Raw genomic sequence first — 15,744 nt, 5'->3', positions numbered from 1 at the left:
CCGTAAAGTGATAGGTAAACCACCCCCCAACTGTGCTGTTCACACAAGCCGATGTAGCAGCATCGCCATCATCTGTTCCTTAGCTGATCATACCAGCATGCCAATGTCTGGTACATTTAACAGATGTTCTGGCTCTACGTCGGCTCCACCCTTCATTACTGACAGTACCATTGCTCTGAACACATCACCTCTTCATTACCTGGTTACCATATCCTGTTGAAAACTATATCATCAACATCAAACTCCTCCCTTATCATCCCCAGCAATCCTCTCAGTATGAACTTCTGATGTCTGATCATGGGCTACTCAATATATCCACTATGATAATTTACAATATCAACACCCCTCCTACCACTGCCAGTTTCACAAGCGCTATGCTTGGACACTGTTTCCACCTCCACAACCTCTGAAAAGGCTATCTGTCCTCACCCAACTACTCCTTGTGGCTATCCTGCTTAGCACTAAGGGTGGAGGGAGAAAAAGACAGAGATGATGGAACAGACCATCTATCATATGCTTTCAATATCTGTTCTACAAATTAATGAATTAACCATTACCTCTCCTAGCAAGCCTTACCTCAAGCTTATAGCATTCTTCTATGAAATAAATTACAATATACATGTAGTGCTTCATTACTATACATTTTGTTCAAACGAGATCGCATAACTTGGCATCAGGACGTCCTTACAGTGCATTCACCATCACACAGAGCACGGAAGGAGAGATGCCAAAGCAGTGTGACTGCTGGGAGCTGGAGATTAGCATCCAGCGTTAGTTCAAGTGTATTCAGGGACAGTAAGGGGCTCGGGCTCTCAGGGAGGCCTGGGCCCCAGCTGCATCTCCCTGCAGCAGACCAGGCACAGAAGCAGAAAACCGTTGTTTCAACAGCGGTCTCCTGCTTCTGTATGTCCGCTGCTGCTGCTCAATGATGTGAAATTCAGCAGCATGGGCCAGAGTCACTTTACTTCAGTGTGAATAGCAGCAGCTGCTGGCCCTGACAATTGATGCATCTGACGTTATGCCGCAGAGCGGGAGGACGTCACTCTCCACTCAAGCGCAGAGGACCTTAAGCCAGCTGAGACACCAAGCCCCTGTAGTGGAGAGAGCGCCAAGCCAGCTGAGAAGCCCTGCCCCTGCATCTGAGCCTGTCTGTCAGGTAAGGAGACAACAGGGGGGTTAAAGGGAGGAGGAAAGTGGGAGGGGGGGATGTTGTGGGACAGAGGAAAACAAAGTGGGCATGATGTGGCACAGGAAGATCATAGGGGATAAGAAAGTGACATGGAGGGATCAAAGGGGAGGTTAATGAAGTGGCATGGGGGGAGGATGTGGCATAGAGGGAAAAAGGGGGAATTATATATCAAATGGGAGATAAAGAGGTATAAATGTCACAGGGGAAAAACGATGCGGCACAGGAGGTGGTCAAGAGGGGGGATACAAATGGAATGGGGCAAAATCAAGACGGGGGATGTGGCACAGAGGGGAATGAAGGAGGAATTAAATGGCACAGGGAAGGGGATTAAGGGAGCAAATGATGTGGCACAGGGGGCTTACGGGGGGAGGAATGAAGTGGAATTGGAGGGATCAAGAGGGGGAATAAAATGGCACAGGGGAATGAAATGGTACAGGAGGTGATAAGGGGAGGTTAAATGGCAAAGGGTGTGATGAAGGGGGGATGGGCTTAGGGGGGATGGGCTTATTTATATTCATGTACATTTACTTAATAATTGCTTCTAGTTTGTTACTTGTACATTCATTTTTAAACACTCAACCCCACCCACTGCCAGTGTCCTGTGTTTATTGTTTTCACTGCATTAATTTTATGCAACATCACAGGCTTAGAGCATGGGTGTTAAACATGCGGCCCACAATGAATATCTTTGCGGCAGGGTATCCCTGTGTCCCGAAAAATCTTTTCAGGACACAAGGATGCCCTGGTTACCTCTATGCGGCCCCACGTTAACTTTAAAAATGCAGAGGCCACTGGGAGGTAGAGCAGAGTGGAGCAGTGAGGAGGACGCTGTTACGTGCTGCGCTCCGGCCGCAAGCTCCGGCCGTGAGTGCAGTGTCCCAGGGTCCCCGTCTTTCGGCGGGGCTGTGATTCGCATTGCGGGACGAGCCCACATGCGAATCTCGGCCCGTCACTTACCTTGCTCTGCTGCCACTGTAATGCAGCTCCGCCGCGCACGTCCCCGTCTCCTAGGGAGCGCGCGCGGCGGAGCTCTGAAATTTAAAGGGCCAGTGCGCCCATAATTAGTCTTGCACCTGACCACCACATTATAAGATCCTGTTCCTCCCACACACCCCTGCCGGATCTTCAGTGCACTTTGCCTAAGAGAAAGCGTTCCTATTGCCTGTTTGCCATACCCGTGTTACCAGACTTACTTGCTACGTTTTTGAATACGAACCTTTGTCGCCTGCCTGGACCTTCTGCTACATTGACTACGCCTCTGTCTCATCCTCCTGTACTTCGCCTTGCCCGGTTACCAGTGTGGTCGAGCCGTATTGGGGGTAGCGGCCTGGGTGTCGCCTGCCGCAGCAAATCCATCCTGCCTTGCTGCGGGCTCTGGTGAAGACCAGCGGCACCTTAGACTCCGCTCCCTGATACTGTCCGTGTCATCAGCCACACAGATAGAGGATCCACTACCTGCTCAGTGACATCCACATCCAGGTACGTGACAGCAAGATCCGGCCATGGATCCAACTGGGCTTCCATCTGTCGTGGCGCTTCAGTCCCAGTAGTTGGCCCAGCAGGCACAGCAGCTAAACCAGCTGTCCACCATGATGCAGCAGCTGCTATCTGTCCAACAGAACCCGCCACAGCCTCAGCCTCCTCCAGCTCCAGTATAGTCTCCCGCTGCTGCAGTCTCCTCCGGATCGAAAACCCAAGTCCTGTCGGGGTTTCATAACTCAGTGCTCCATGCACATAGAACTCATGGCGGACCAGTTCTCCACAGAACGAGCAAAGGTGGCCTTCGTCATCAGTCTCCTGTCTGGTAGGGCCTTGGTCTGGGCTACTCCACTATGGGATTGCAGTGATGCCGTCACTACTAACCTCCAGGCATTCCTAATGGAATTTTGCACAGTCTTTGAAGAACCTGCCCGAGCTTCCTCCACTGAGACTGCTTTACTGAGTCTCTCCCAGGGCAACTCCTCTGTGGGCGAGTATGCCATCCTGTTCCGGACCCTGGCCTTAGAATTGTCTTGGAATAATGAAGCTCTCTGCGCTACTTTCAAGAGGGGATTATCTAGCCAGATAAAGGATGTCCTCACTGCCCGAGAATTGCCTTCTAATCTAAATGAACTGATACAATTGGCATCTCTGATTGATATCCGTTTCTCTGAGAGACGTGAGGAACGACAGGAAAGAGAATCTGCACGACCTCGGCGCTTCCCTCGCTTGGCACCAGTCTTTCAGCAACCACCGCAACCTTCTACTTTGCCTCGCGCAGTGGAGGCTATGCAGGTGGATCGGACTCGCCTGACTCCACAGGAAAGAATTCGCCGACGGGCTGAGAATCTGTGTCTCTACTGCGCCAGTGCTGATCATTTCCTCAAAAATTGTCCTGTACGTCCACAGCCACAGGGATACGCTCACACCTAGGGTTTGTAGGAGAGGCCTCCCTAGGTGTGAATTCCTCCTCTCCACGCTTAAATATGACGGTTCAGCTTCATCTTCCTTCTAAAGAGAATCTCTCAGTTTTGGCCTTCCTGGACTCTGGCTCCGCTGGTAACTTCATTGATGCCTCTCTAGTGCACAAGTATCTCCTGCGAGTTCTACACCTCCCGAAACCGTTGTTCATCTCCACAGTCAATGGAGAAAAACTGGACTGTACCGTGCTATACCGCACAGAACCCCTGTTGATGCAGGTTGGAGTCTCACACAGAGAGTACTTGTCCTTCAACGTACTCCTACACTGTACTTCCCTTCTTCTGCTTGGTCTACCTTGGTTGCAGCTCCATGCCCCACACCTGGATTGGAAAACTGGAGAAATCCTATGCTGGGGTCCGCATTGCAACAATCATTGCAACCACTTCTTCGTCTATTGCCTGGTTTGCCTTCCTTTCTCCTGGATTATGCAGATGTCTTCAGTGAGAAGCAAGCCAAAGTGTTACCTCCACATCGCCCCTACGATTGTCCCATAGACCTGCTGCCGGCACCACACCTCTCAGGGGCAGAATTTACCCGTTATCTGTTCCCGAAACCCAGGCCATGTCTACTTATATCCAGGAAAATTTACAGAAGGGATTCATCAGGAAGTCCTCCTCCCCTGCCTGAGCTGGTTTCTTCTTCGTAGAAAAGAAAGACGGGTCTCTACGACCTTGCATCGACTACCGTGGCCTGAATAAAATCACTGTACCACAGAACCGCTATCCACTTCCTTTGATCACAAAATTGTTTGACCGTCTGCGAGGGGCCAAAATCTTTTCTAAAATGGATCTCCGCGGGGCCTATAATTTGATCCGTATACGAGAAGGGGACGAATGGAAGACCGCATTTAATACTCGTGACGGACATTTTGAGTATCTGGTGATGCCATTTGGACTCTGTAATGCTCCGGCGGTTTTCCAGGAGTTTGGCAATGACATTTTTCGTGATCTCCTGTACTCCTGCGTTTTTGTCTACCTAGATGACATTCTCATCTACTCGCCTGATCCCCATACTCATCTTTCTCACCTCCGCCAAGTCTTACAGCGCCTCCGAGACAATCATCTCTATGCAAAACTTGAAAAGTGTATGCTTGAGAAGACCAGCCTTCTGTTTCTGGGGTATATTGTCACTAGTCAAGGTCTGCAAATGGATCCTAACATATTATCAGCAGTACTGGATTGGCCTCTACCATCTGGCTTAAAAGCAATTCAGCGCTTCCTCGGCTTTGCAAACTACTATCGGCAATTTATTCCGCATTATTCCACCTTGGTCGCCACCATCGTCTCTCTAACAAAAAAAACTGCTAATCCGAAGGACTGGACTCCAGAGGCTGAAGAGGCCTTTAAACAGTTAAAATCTGCCTTCGCTTCTGCTCCTGTGTTGTTGAGACCAGATCCAGTCAAGCCACTTATTTTGGAAGTGGACGCTTCTTCTGTCTGTGCAGGTGCTATTTTGACACAGAAATCTTCCAAAGGAAAAACTGTCACCTGCGGCTTCTTCTCTAAAACCTTCTCACCTGCGGAGAGAAACTATACTATAGGAGATTGTGAGCTTTTGGCTATTAAGTTGGCCTTGCAAGAATGGTGCCATCTCTTGGAGGGCTCAGTACATCCACTTACCATTTATACTGACCACAAGAACTTGCTATATCTACAGACTGCTCATAGTCTCAATCCTCGACAGGCCCGTTGTTCTCTGTTTTTCTCCAGGTTTGACTTTTTTATTCATTTCCGACCAGCGGAGAAGAATCGTCGTGCTCACACGCTATCTAGATCCTCTGAGGTACTGGATCAAGAGTCACATCCTCAGCCTATTATACCTCCCGATCGTCTAATTACTGCAGCTCCAGCAACTCTTCAGCACCTGCCTCCTGGGAAGACTTATGTTACTACCCGCCTAAGACTCAGAATCTTGAAATCGGGTCATTCCTCTCTTTTGGCCGGCCATGCCGGTATACGTAAGTACTACAACCTCTGCCAGTTCCTGAGTTGCCCTGGACCAACATAGCTATGGATTTCATCGACGACCTTCCATCTTCCAGTGGCAACATGGTCATTTGGGTTGTGGTTGACCGGTTTTCTAAAATGGCCCATTTTGTGCCCTTGCCAGGTTTGCCACCTGCACCGCAGCTTGCCAAGCTATTCTTCGCCCACATATTCTGTCTCCATGGCTTACCAACCCATACCCATATTGTCTCCGACCGGGGGTTCAATTCGTCTCCAAGTTCTGGAGGGCCCTTTGTTCCCATCTCCAAGTAAAATTGGACTTCTCCTCGGCTTACCACCTTCAATCCAATGGTCAAGTGGAAAGGGTGAATCGAGTCCTGGGGGGCTATCTTCGCCATTTTGTCTCTGCCCGTCAAGACGACTGGACCGATTTACTACCCTGGTACGAATTTTCTTATAACCATAGGAATTCTGAATCCACTGAAACTTCCCCCTTCTTTGTGGTCTTCGGCCTTCATCCTCGTCCACCTCTTCCCTTGTCTTCCTCTTCCTCCGGAGTACCTGGCTGACGAACTGTTTCAGAATTTTGCCTCCATCTGGCAAAAGACTCGTCATTCCCTTCTTCTTGCTACGAACTGTATGAAGTCACAAGCGGATAGAAAAAGACGTCCTCCTCCCAAGTTCTCTCCTGGGGACAAGGTGTGATTGTCCTCCAAGTACATCCGCTTTAAGGTACGCTCTTATAAACTAGGTCCACGTTTTCTGGGTCCTTATAAAGTCAAAAAACGACTTAATTCTGTGGCTTATTATTATATCTGCCCGCCTCTCTCCGGATCCCAAATTCCTTCCATGTCTCCCTATTAAAACCTGTCATTCATGACCTTCCTCCATCTCTGGTACCTCTGATGTCTTTGCTGTAAAGGAAATTCTTGACTCAAAGTTGGTCATAGGGAAACGCTACTTCCTTGTGGATTGGGAAGGATTTGGTCCTAAGGAGAGGTCTTGGGAGCCACAAGACAATATTCTGGACCAAGATCTTCTTAAAAGGTTTCTGAACCGTAAGAAGAGGGGGAGACCAAAAGGGGGGGTACTGTTACGCGCTGCGCTCCGGCCGCTGCGCTCTGGCCGTGAGCGCAGTGTCCCGGGGTCCCCGTCTGTCGGCGGGGCTGGGACTCGCATCGCGGGACGCACCCGCATGCGAATCCCAGCCCGTCACACGCCTCGCTCTGCTGCCACTGTAACGCAGCTCCGCCGCACTCGTCCCCATCTGCCAGGGCGCGCGCGTGGTGTAGCTCTGAAATATAAAGGGCCAGTGCGCCTATAATTAGTCTTGCACCTGAACACCACATTATAAGTTCCTGCTCCTCCCACACCCCCCTGCCGGATCTTCAGTGCACTTTGCCTAAGAGAAAGCGTTCCTATTGCCTGTTTGCCATACCCGTGTTACCAGGCTTACTTGCTACGTTTTTGACTACGAACCTTTGCCGCCTGCCTGGACCTTCTGCTACGTTGTCTACGCCTCTGTCTCATCCTCCTGTACTTCGCCTTGCCCGGTTACCTGTGTGGTCGAGCCATATTGGGGGTAGCGACCTGGGTGTCGCCTGCCGCAGCAAATCCATCCTGCCTTGCGGCGGGCTCTGGTGAAGACCAGCGGCACCTTAGACTCCGCTCCCCGATACGGTCCGTGTCATCAGCCACACCGGTAGAGGATCCACTACCTGCTCAGTGACATCCACATCCAGGTACGTGACAGACGCGCAGGTATGGTAAGTTACCACTCACCAGCACGTCATCTTCGGTCTTCCGACCATCGCTCCACCAGTCCCGGGACCTACTGCTATGGCCCATAGGCCATAGCAGTAGATCGTGACCCCGGACCGGAGGAGTGGTGATCGGAACACTGAAGCGGGGCAACCAAAGATATATGACCAAAGTTGCTTTTCAATCAGAAAAGTGAATTGCGTTTGGTGCTAAACACTTTAGTATAGTCTCCTATCAAAGATTGCGCCAAACAAAAGAGTAAATGAAGTAACACATTTTATTAAACATATATAATAAATAAAATACATAAATAGTAAGATCAGCAATAACCAGAAAAATATGTGAGGATCCAATATGATATACTCCTAGAAAATTGCCACTATCAGTAAAGCATATAAGGTAGTGGAATCACTGCCACAGTGTGCATACATAGAAGAGGCAAATACTAACATGATTAGAACTAGGAGAGAGACAACGTAAACAGATGATCACAAGGTGTACTATGGGAGCCTGGAAACCAAGAAGCAGCAATGTAAGCCATTCCCACTGAGGGGAAGGAGGAAAGAAAGTTTTTTGGCCAGGCTCCCACAAGACATCCACAATCACCACGTTATACTCACAAAGAGGATCACCCACAACCCCTACGCCGTTTCGCTACCCGCTTCGTCAGGGAGTATCTGGGTCTTGCCTGGGTAAGTAATTTATACTAGAAAGGACCAAAAGAGGTGCGTCCGAGATTGGTGTCAGTGTCTTCCACCACGTCTGCAGGTATGGAATCCACCACATCATCTCAGGCTTCCAACAACACTGGAAGATATAGAAACAGGAAAAAGACACAGCGAGACAAGGGTAATCACAAATGGAGGCCTGATGCACGCATGAATACAAGGAGTACTAACGGCACCCGAAAGGTAATTAACCTCTCTAATGTTGTTGTCACGATGCCGGCTGGCAGGAGGTGGATCCTCTGTGCCAGAGAGGGATTGGCGTGGACCGTGCTAGTGGACCGGTTCTAAGTCACTACTGGTGTTCACCAGAGCCCGCCGCAAAGCGGGATGGTCTTGCTGCGGCGGTAGTGACCAGGTCGTATCCACTAGCAACGGCTCAACCTCTCTGACTGCTGAAGATAGGCGCGGTACAAGGGAGTAGACAGAAGCAAGGTCGGACGTAGCAGAAGGTCGGGGCAGGCAGCAAGAATCGTAGTCAATAAGGCAATAGCAGGAGGTCAAGTACACAGTATGGACATTAATGCAATAGGAGGGACCTATGAGTGGAGGGTAAATCCAATATTATTAACATTTGACCGCTAAGCGGTCACTAAGACCCTAAATTTCCCACCCAATTTAAAACTTAACGTTTAATGAGCCGAGATTAAAATAACCTCACACATATTGATCCATGGTGCATTGATTGGCATGACACTGCATGCTATAGAAGTGAATTGAAAAAATTAGACTGTGGCTGCAGTCCACAGTCTATAGTGTGAGACAATTAAAAATCTAACACATTGCCCGCCCGCCCGACGTTTCGCCACAGGCTGTGGCTTTATCAAGGGCTAAGAGGCAAAGCCCTTGATAAAGCCACAGCCTGTGGCGAAACGTCGGGCGGGCGGGCAATGTGTTAGATTTTTAATTGTCTCACACTATAGACTGTGGACTGCAGCCACAGTCTAATTTTTCAATTCACTTCTATAGCATGCAGTGTCATGCCAATCAATGCACCATGGATCAATATGTGTGAGGTTATTTTAATCTCGGCTCATTAAACGTTAAGTTTTAAATTGGGTGGGAAATTTAGGGTCTTAGTGACCGCTTAGCGGTCAAATGTTAATAACACAGTATGGACAAACACAGTAACGCTTTCACTAGGCTCTAAGGCAACAAGATCCGGCAGGGGAGTGCAGGGGCAGTGATCAGATATAGTCTGGAAGCAGGTGGAAGCCAATTAAGCTAATTGGGCCAGGCACCAATCATTGGTGCACTGGCCCTTTAAGTCTCAGGGAGCTGGCGCGCGCGCGCCCTAGAGAGCGGAGCCGCGCGCGCCAGCACATGACAGCAGGGGACCGGGACGGGTAAGTGACCTGGGATGCGATTCGCGAGCGGGCGCGTCCCGCTGTGCGAATCGCATCCCCGACGGCCATGACAGTGCAGCGCTCCCGGTCAGCGGGACCGACCGGGGCGCTGCGGAGAGAGAGATGCCGTAAGCACTCCGGGGAGGAGCGGGGACCCGGAGCGCTAGGCGTAACAGTACCCCCCCCCCTTAGGTCTCCCCTTCTCTTTGTCCGGTAACTGCCTCCTCTGGGATGAGGACACCGGGAAGGAATGGAGGGTTTCCTCAATGGCAGGCAGTACAGCAGGAGTGGGAATGGGGAGGGAGGGCAGAGGGCGAGGCCTGGCACGGGGCAGTGTGACACCAGGACGGGGGCCATAAGGAGGCACCGAGGCTTGCCTGACAGGACTGGGAGGGGGGGAGAGGCACTTCTTATGGCAGGCAGAGTCCATAACGACCTTAGGGAGACCGGTTACAGGGGGAACCACAGGGTCACGGCAGGGAGTACTGGGAACCGGTTTAAGGCAGTCCTTGAAACAAGAGGTACCCCAGCTCTTGATGTCCCCTGTGGACCAATCCAGGGTTGGGGAATGGTGTTGAAGCCAGGGTAGTCCAAGAAGAATTTCGGAAGTGCAATTGGAGAGGACCGAAAACTCAATTTTTTCGTGATGAGGTCCGATGCACATTAGGAGGGGCTCCGTGCGGTAACGCACGGTGCAATCCAACCTGACTCCGTTGACCGCGGAAATGTAGAGTGGCTTGACGAGACGGGTCACCGGGATGCGGAATTTATTCACCAAGGAATCCAGAATAAAATTCCCAGAGGCACCGGAGTCCAAGCAGGCCACGGCTGAGAGGGAAGAGTTGGCTGAAGGAGAAATCCGTACGGGCACCGTGAGACGTGGAGAAGCCGACTTAGCATCAAGAGACGCCACACCCACGAGAGCTGGGTGCGAGCGTGCGTTTCCCAGACGTGGAGGACGGATAGGGCAATCCACCAAGAAATGTTCGGTACTGGCACAGTACAGACAAAGATTCTCTTCCCTACGGCGATTCCTCTCTTCCTGGGTCAGGCGCGACCGATCCACTTGCATGGCCTCCTCGGCGGGAGGCCTAGGCGTAGATTGCAATGGAGACTGTGGGAGAGGTGTCCAGAGATCTAAGTCTTTTTCCTGGCTGAGCTCTTGATGCCTCTCAGAAAAACGCATGTCAATGCGAGTGGCTAGATGAATGAGTTCATGCAGGTTAGCAGGAGTTTCTCGTGCGGCCAGAACATCTTTAATGTTGCTGGATAGGCCCTTTTTAAAGGTCGCGCAGAGGGCCTCATTATTCCAGGATAGTTCAGAAGCAAGAGTACGGAATTGTATGGCGTACTCGCCAACGGAAGAATTACCCTGGACCAGGTTCAGCAGGGCAGTCTCAGCAGAAGAGGCTCGGGCAGGTTCCTCAAAGACACTTCGAATTTCCGAGAAGAAGGAGTGTACAGAGGCAGTGACGGGGTCATTGTGGTCCCAGAGCGGTGTGGCCCAAGACAGAGCCTTCCCAGACAGAAGGCTGACTACGAAAGCCACCTTAGACCTTTCAGTAGGAAACTGGTCCGACATCATCTCCAAGTGCAGGGAACATTGTGAAAGAAAGCCACGGCAAAACTTAGAGTCCCCATCAAATTTGTCCGGCAGGGACAAGCGGAGGCTAGGAGTGGCCACTCGCTGCGGAAGAGGTGCAGGAGCTGGCGGAGGAGATGGTTGTTGCTGCTGTAGCTGAGACTGAAATTGCTGTAGCTGTGACTGAAGCTGCTGTAGCTGCGACTGGAGTTGCTGTGTCATGGTGGTCAAGTACGACAGCTGGTGATCTTGTTGGGCGATCTGTCGGGCTTGCTGGGCGACCAGTGTAGTGAGGTCGGCGACAACTGGCAGAGGAACTTCAGCGGGATCCATGGCCGGATCTACTGTCAACGGCTCAACCTCTCTGACTGCTGAAGATAGGCGCGGTACAAGGGAGTAGACAGAAGCAAGGTCGGACGTAGCAGAAGGTCGGGGCAGGCAGCAAGAATCGTAGTCAATAAGGCAATAGCAGGAGGTCAAGTACACAGTATGGACAAACACAGTAACACTTTCACTAGGCTCTAAGGCAACAAGATCCGGCAGGGGAGTGCAGGGGCAGTGATCAGATATAGTCTGGAAGCAGGTGGAAGCCAATTAAGCTAATTGGGCCAGGCACCAATCATTGGTGCACTGGCCCTTTAAGTCTCAGGGAGCTGGCGCGCGCGCGCCCTAGAGAGCGGAGCCGCGCGCGCCAGCACATGACAGCAGGGGACCGGGACGGGTAAGTGACCTGGGATGCGATTCGCGAGCGGGCGCGTCCCGCTGTGCGAATCGCATCCCCGACGGCCATGACAGTGCAGCGCTCCCGGTCAGCGGGACCGACCGGGGCGCTGCGGAGAGAGAGACGCCGTAAGCGCTCCGGGGAGGAGCGGGGACCCGGAGCGCTAGGCGTAACAGTTGTTTTAACAGAAGCACAGCATGAGGTTCTTTGCCTTGGTATGACGTTTTCTCCTTCCTCCCCGTTCAATACCTTTACAGCAGTAAAAGACCTTCACCTTTTTGCCAGAAAATTGATATTCAAGAAAATGTATTATTCAGCACCAGATACTGCAATTTTTCAGACACCAGGAGAAGTTGACGCTGTTAATGCCCTAAACGACCTACTGGAAGAACAACAGACACCAAACCCGGGTAAGTTCCCCAAAGGGGTGTTGCTACCGTCTAAAAACTTTACTCCTCTATCCCTCAATCCAAATGTGGACATGTTTGTTCAACTGGTGATTAAGGAATTGAAAAGGATTCCTAACACCAAGTCATATGACAATTTGTCATATGCTCGACGCAGGGCCCTCATTGATCTGGGCCGCATGGACAACATTGTGATCAAGCCATCTGATAAAGGTGGCAATGTCATCCTGTGGCCCAGATCCATGTACAGAGGCACAGAGACAACTTAGGGACGGGGAGTGCTACAAACGACTAACATTCAACCCACTTACAAAATGCAAACTGGAATTAGCCGGGATACTGGACACCGCCGTAGAAGCTGGCCTTATTAATAATAAAAAAGAGTATCAAAGTCTCCTACCGGAGCATCCTACTATTGCCACCCTATACCTTCTCCCAAAGGTGCATAAAGATATGGAGAATCCCCCCGGCCGTCCCATTGTCTCAGGGAATAACTTCCTCACAGAACCGATCTGCAGATATGTTGATAATTTCCTGAAACTTATTGTTTACTCTTTGCCTTCATATTTACAGGATACAACAGATTTGTTGAGAAGACTTGATGGCATACAATTGGACGAAGAGGCAATCCTTGTGACCTGTGATGTTGAATGCCTATATACATCGATTAGACATTGTGATGGATTGGAGGCAACCAGAGCATTCCTTGAGATGACTGATTTGGATGCGGAATTGGGTGAGTTCATTGTCCAACTTCTTGAATTTGCCTTAACGCATAACTTCTTTTTATTTAAGGACCTCCTCTACCTACAGCTCCAGGGGACAGCAATGGGGGGCGTCTTGTCCGCCCTCATATGCTAATTTGTTCCTGGGGCTGTGGGAGAGGAGGATCTTTATGTTGGACCCAATTGAACTTACTGAGAGGGTGTCACTGTGGGGAAGATTCATTGACGACATTCTGTTTGTGTGGCATGGCTCTGTGGATGAGCTGAAATCCTTTATGATTCAATTGAATAATAACCCATATAACATCAAATTGACATACAACTGGGGACGGTCTAATATGGACTTTTTAGATCTGCTACTAAGTGTTGACAAGGAAGGATACATTACATCTAATATCTACCGTAAAAAGACATCCACTAATTCAGTTCTACACGCAATCTCCTCTCATCCCAAACCTCTTGTGGCAAATATCCCCGTAGGTCAATTTCTACGACTGAAACGAATCTGCTCATCACCTGCTTTCTTTGAGGAACAAGCTGCTGATTTGAAAAATCGCTTCAAGGAAAGAGGACATAGCAGAAAGGACATTCAGAGGGGATATCAGAGAGCAAAGGAAACACTGAGAACTAACCTATTGGCTCACACAACCAAGAAGATTGCTGATGATCAGGTAAGGTTCATTAGCACATATAATACCAGGTGGCGTCAAATACAGAGGGCCTTACAAAAACATTGGTCCATCTTACAGATCGATCCAGTGTTATCAAAATACCTACCTAAAAAAACAGCGATTACCTATCGTCGCTCCAAAAACCTGAGAGACATTCTAGTCCATAGCCATCATAAGGAAAGAAAGGTACAGAATGTGTTTGGGACCAAAGGACCTAAGTGGGGTAGCAAATCGTGTGGAGGTTGTGTAGCCTGCCCTAACATGGAAAGAGCTCAGGATTTCACGGACTCGAGTGGAGCCAAAAGTTACAAAATAACACAAACTATCAATTGTTGCACCCCAGGGGTTGTCTACCGTGCCCGGTGCTCCTGCAATTTGATGTATATTGGTCTCACTTCTAGGGAACTAAGAAGACGCATCCGGGAACACGTCCTAGGCATTAAGGCTGCAAAAAATGAAGATGACATCAACCAACTTAAGACCATTCCAAGACATTTCAAGGAGCAGCATTCATGCGACAGCAGTCTCCTAAAGGTAAGGGGGATTGGTAGGGTCATTGTGGGCCCCCGGGGGGGGGGGGGGGGGGTAATTGGAAAAGAATATTAGCGCAGAAGGAAGCAAGGTGGATTTTTGATTTAAAAACGATTACCCCATATGGGCTGAATGAAAACAATAGTTATGCATCTTTCTTATGATGAATTCTAATTACTAGGAATACATTGTAGTCTGTTCTATATACATTTTAGGTTTTGGGTTTTAGCTTTATTTTAACAGTCATTCTCATTTATTTAGTCTGGACCGATCTATTTCAATTACTCACTATCCATAATTGTTGTTGTTGTTGTTTGTTGGTATTGTGTTTTTTTTTTTTTTTTGTTTTGTTCTGTCTTTGGCTTTTTTGGTGTCCTGTGTCTTTACTTGTGTGTCTTTCTTTCGTGTGGTTGTGTGGTTTGTGTTGTTGTGTGTTTTGGTCTAGTGTGTTTTTCAGAACCTGGAAGAAGCAACAGCTGGATTTGGACTTGATGGCACTTTCTGTAACATATATTTTCATACAAATGGCCTTTTACATATATTTTATATACAAAAAAATTGTTATACTTCACTTTTTACACATTTTTTATATTATTTTTTACATTTTTACATATTTATCTTCACAATATAGCAATTTTATATATCATGCACTTTATCACAGTGCACTTTATTAGCAGTCACTTAGTTAGCACTTTATTACAGTGCACCTTATCTCTGTTTTTGTCTAAGCAACTATGCTCTAGGACATTATTTCTGTGTACCATTTCTTATATTTTGCCATCAGGCTGCTTTGTCTGGTGTTCACATACACACCCTATTGTTCATATATATTTATGCATTACACTAGGGGTCTTATATGGCTATCCATTGTTGATTCACTGCAAGCATTTTTTGTATGCATTATAACTTATATTAAATTCTTTTTGCATGCTTCACGTGTGTTCACCATTTTATTTTATCTCATTTTTTTGTTTTTTCTGCACGAGCACTTCACTCTCTTCTATTTTGCCCATTGTGGCATTTATTCCTAAGCGACATATAAATTCCTATATGGTACAGGTCGTGTCTATACATTATAATGTTAGTGAGATTGCTCCAATCTTGAATCAGTGCGCCTGCTCAGACCTGGGCCCGCGTCACAGCGGACCTAGTTCGGTCTGCGCATGCGCCATACATCCACCTTACCATCGGCTTCATGGACTCTTGTGCGCATGCGCCTGCTAAGTACATAGTGGCGTCGGTGCACAGACGTCACTCCCTCATTGTGCGCGTGCGCCCAAGAGTCCAAGATGGCGCCGGCGACCGCGATGTGCGGCGTCAAGGAGCGCAGCTGTTTTGAACAAGGTAATTTTATCTTAATTTCTGATTGGTCCTTTCTAGTATAAATTACTTGCCCAGCCAAGACCCAGATACTCCCTGACGAAGCGGGTAGCGAAATGGCTTAGGGGTTGTGGGTGATCCTCTTTGTGAGTATAACGCGGTGATTGTGGATGTCTTGTGGGAGCCTGGCCAAAAAACTTTCTTTCCACCTTCCCCTCAGTGGGAATGGCTTACATTGCTGCTTCTTGGTTTCCAGGCTCCCATAGTACACCTTGTGATCATTTGTTTACGTTGTCTCTCTCCTCCTAGTTCTAATTAGGTTAGTATTTGCCTCTTCTATGTATGCACACTGTGGCAGTG

The 15,744-nt window shown here is 49.0% G+C and overlaps 1 protein-coding gene across 1 annotated transcript; it reads left to right on the top strand.

Annotated features, from left to right (window-relative positions):
* The first annotated feature begins 1,018 nt into the window (after positions 1 to 1,018).
* LOC130283154 (uncharacterized) lies at positions 1,019 to 15,266 on the top strand. The gene is made up of 6 exons (XM_056532348.1): positions 1,019 to 1,156; positions 12,711 to 12,873; positions 13,343 to 13,533; positions 13,612 to 13,719; positions 13,935 to 14,067; positions 14,510 to 15,266. The coding sequence occupies exons 1-5, from the start codon at positions 1,019 to 1,021 to the stop codon at positions 13,974 to 13,976; spliced, it is 642 nt and encodes a 213-aa protein (XP_056388323.1). The 3' UTR covers positions 13,977 to 14,067; positions 14,510 to 15,266.
* Positions 15,267 to 15,744: the final 478 nt, after the last annotated feature.

This window comes from Hyla sarda, chromosome 7, assembly GCF_029499605.1.
Source record: "Hyla sarda isolate aHylSar1 chromosome 7, aHylSar1.hap1, whole genome shotgun sequence".
NCBI lineage: Eukaryota > Metazoa > Chordata > Amphibia > Anura > Hylidae > Hyla > Hyla sarda.
Note: the sequence above shows the minus strand (reverse complement) of the source record. Positions and strands in the feature narration are given on the sequence as shown.

Bases quoted from the DNA above. Each gene is read 5' to 3' on its own strand.
- LOC130283154 (XM_056532348.1), top strand. From the start codon at position 1,019: ATGCCGCAGAGCGGGAGGACGTCACTCTCCACTCAAGCGCAGAGGACC. The intron at 1,157-12,710 runs GTAAGGAGACAA...TCATATTTACAG, and splicing joins CATCTGAGCCTGTCTGTCAG to GATACAACAGATTTGTTGAG. The intron at 13,720-13,934 runs GTACAGAATGTG...TCTCACTTCTAG, and splicing joins GCCATCATAAGGAAAGAAAG to GGAACTAAGAAGACGCATCC.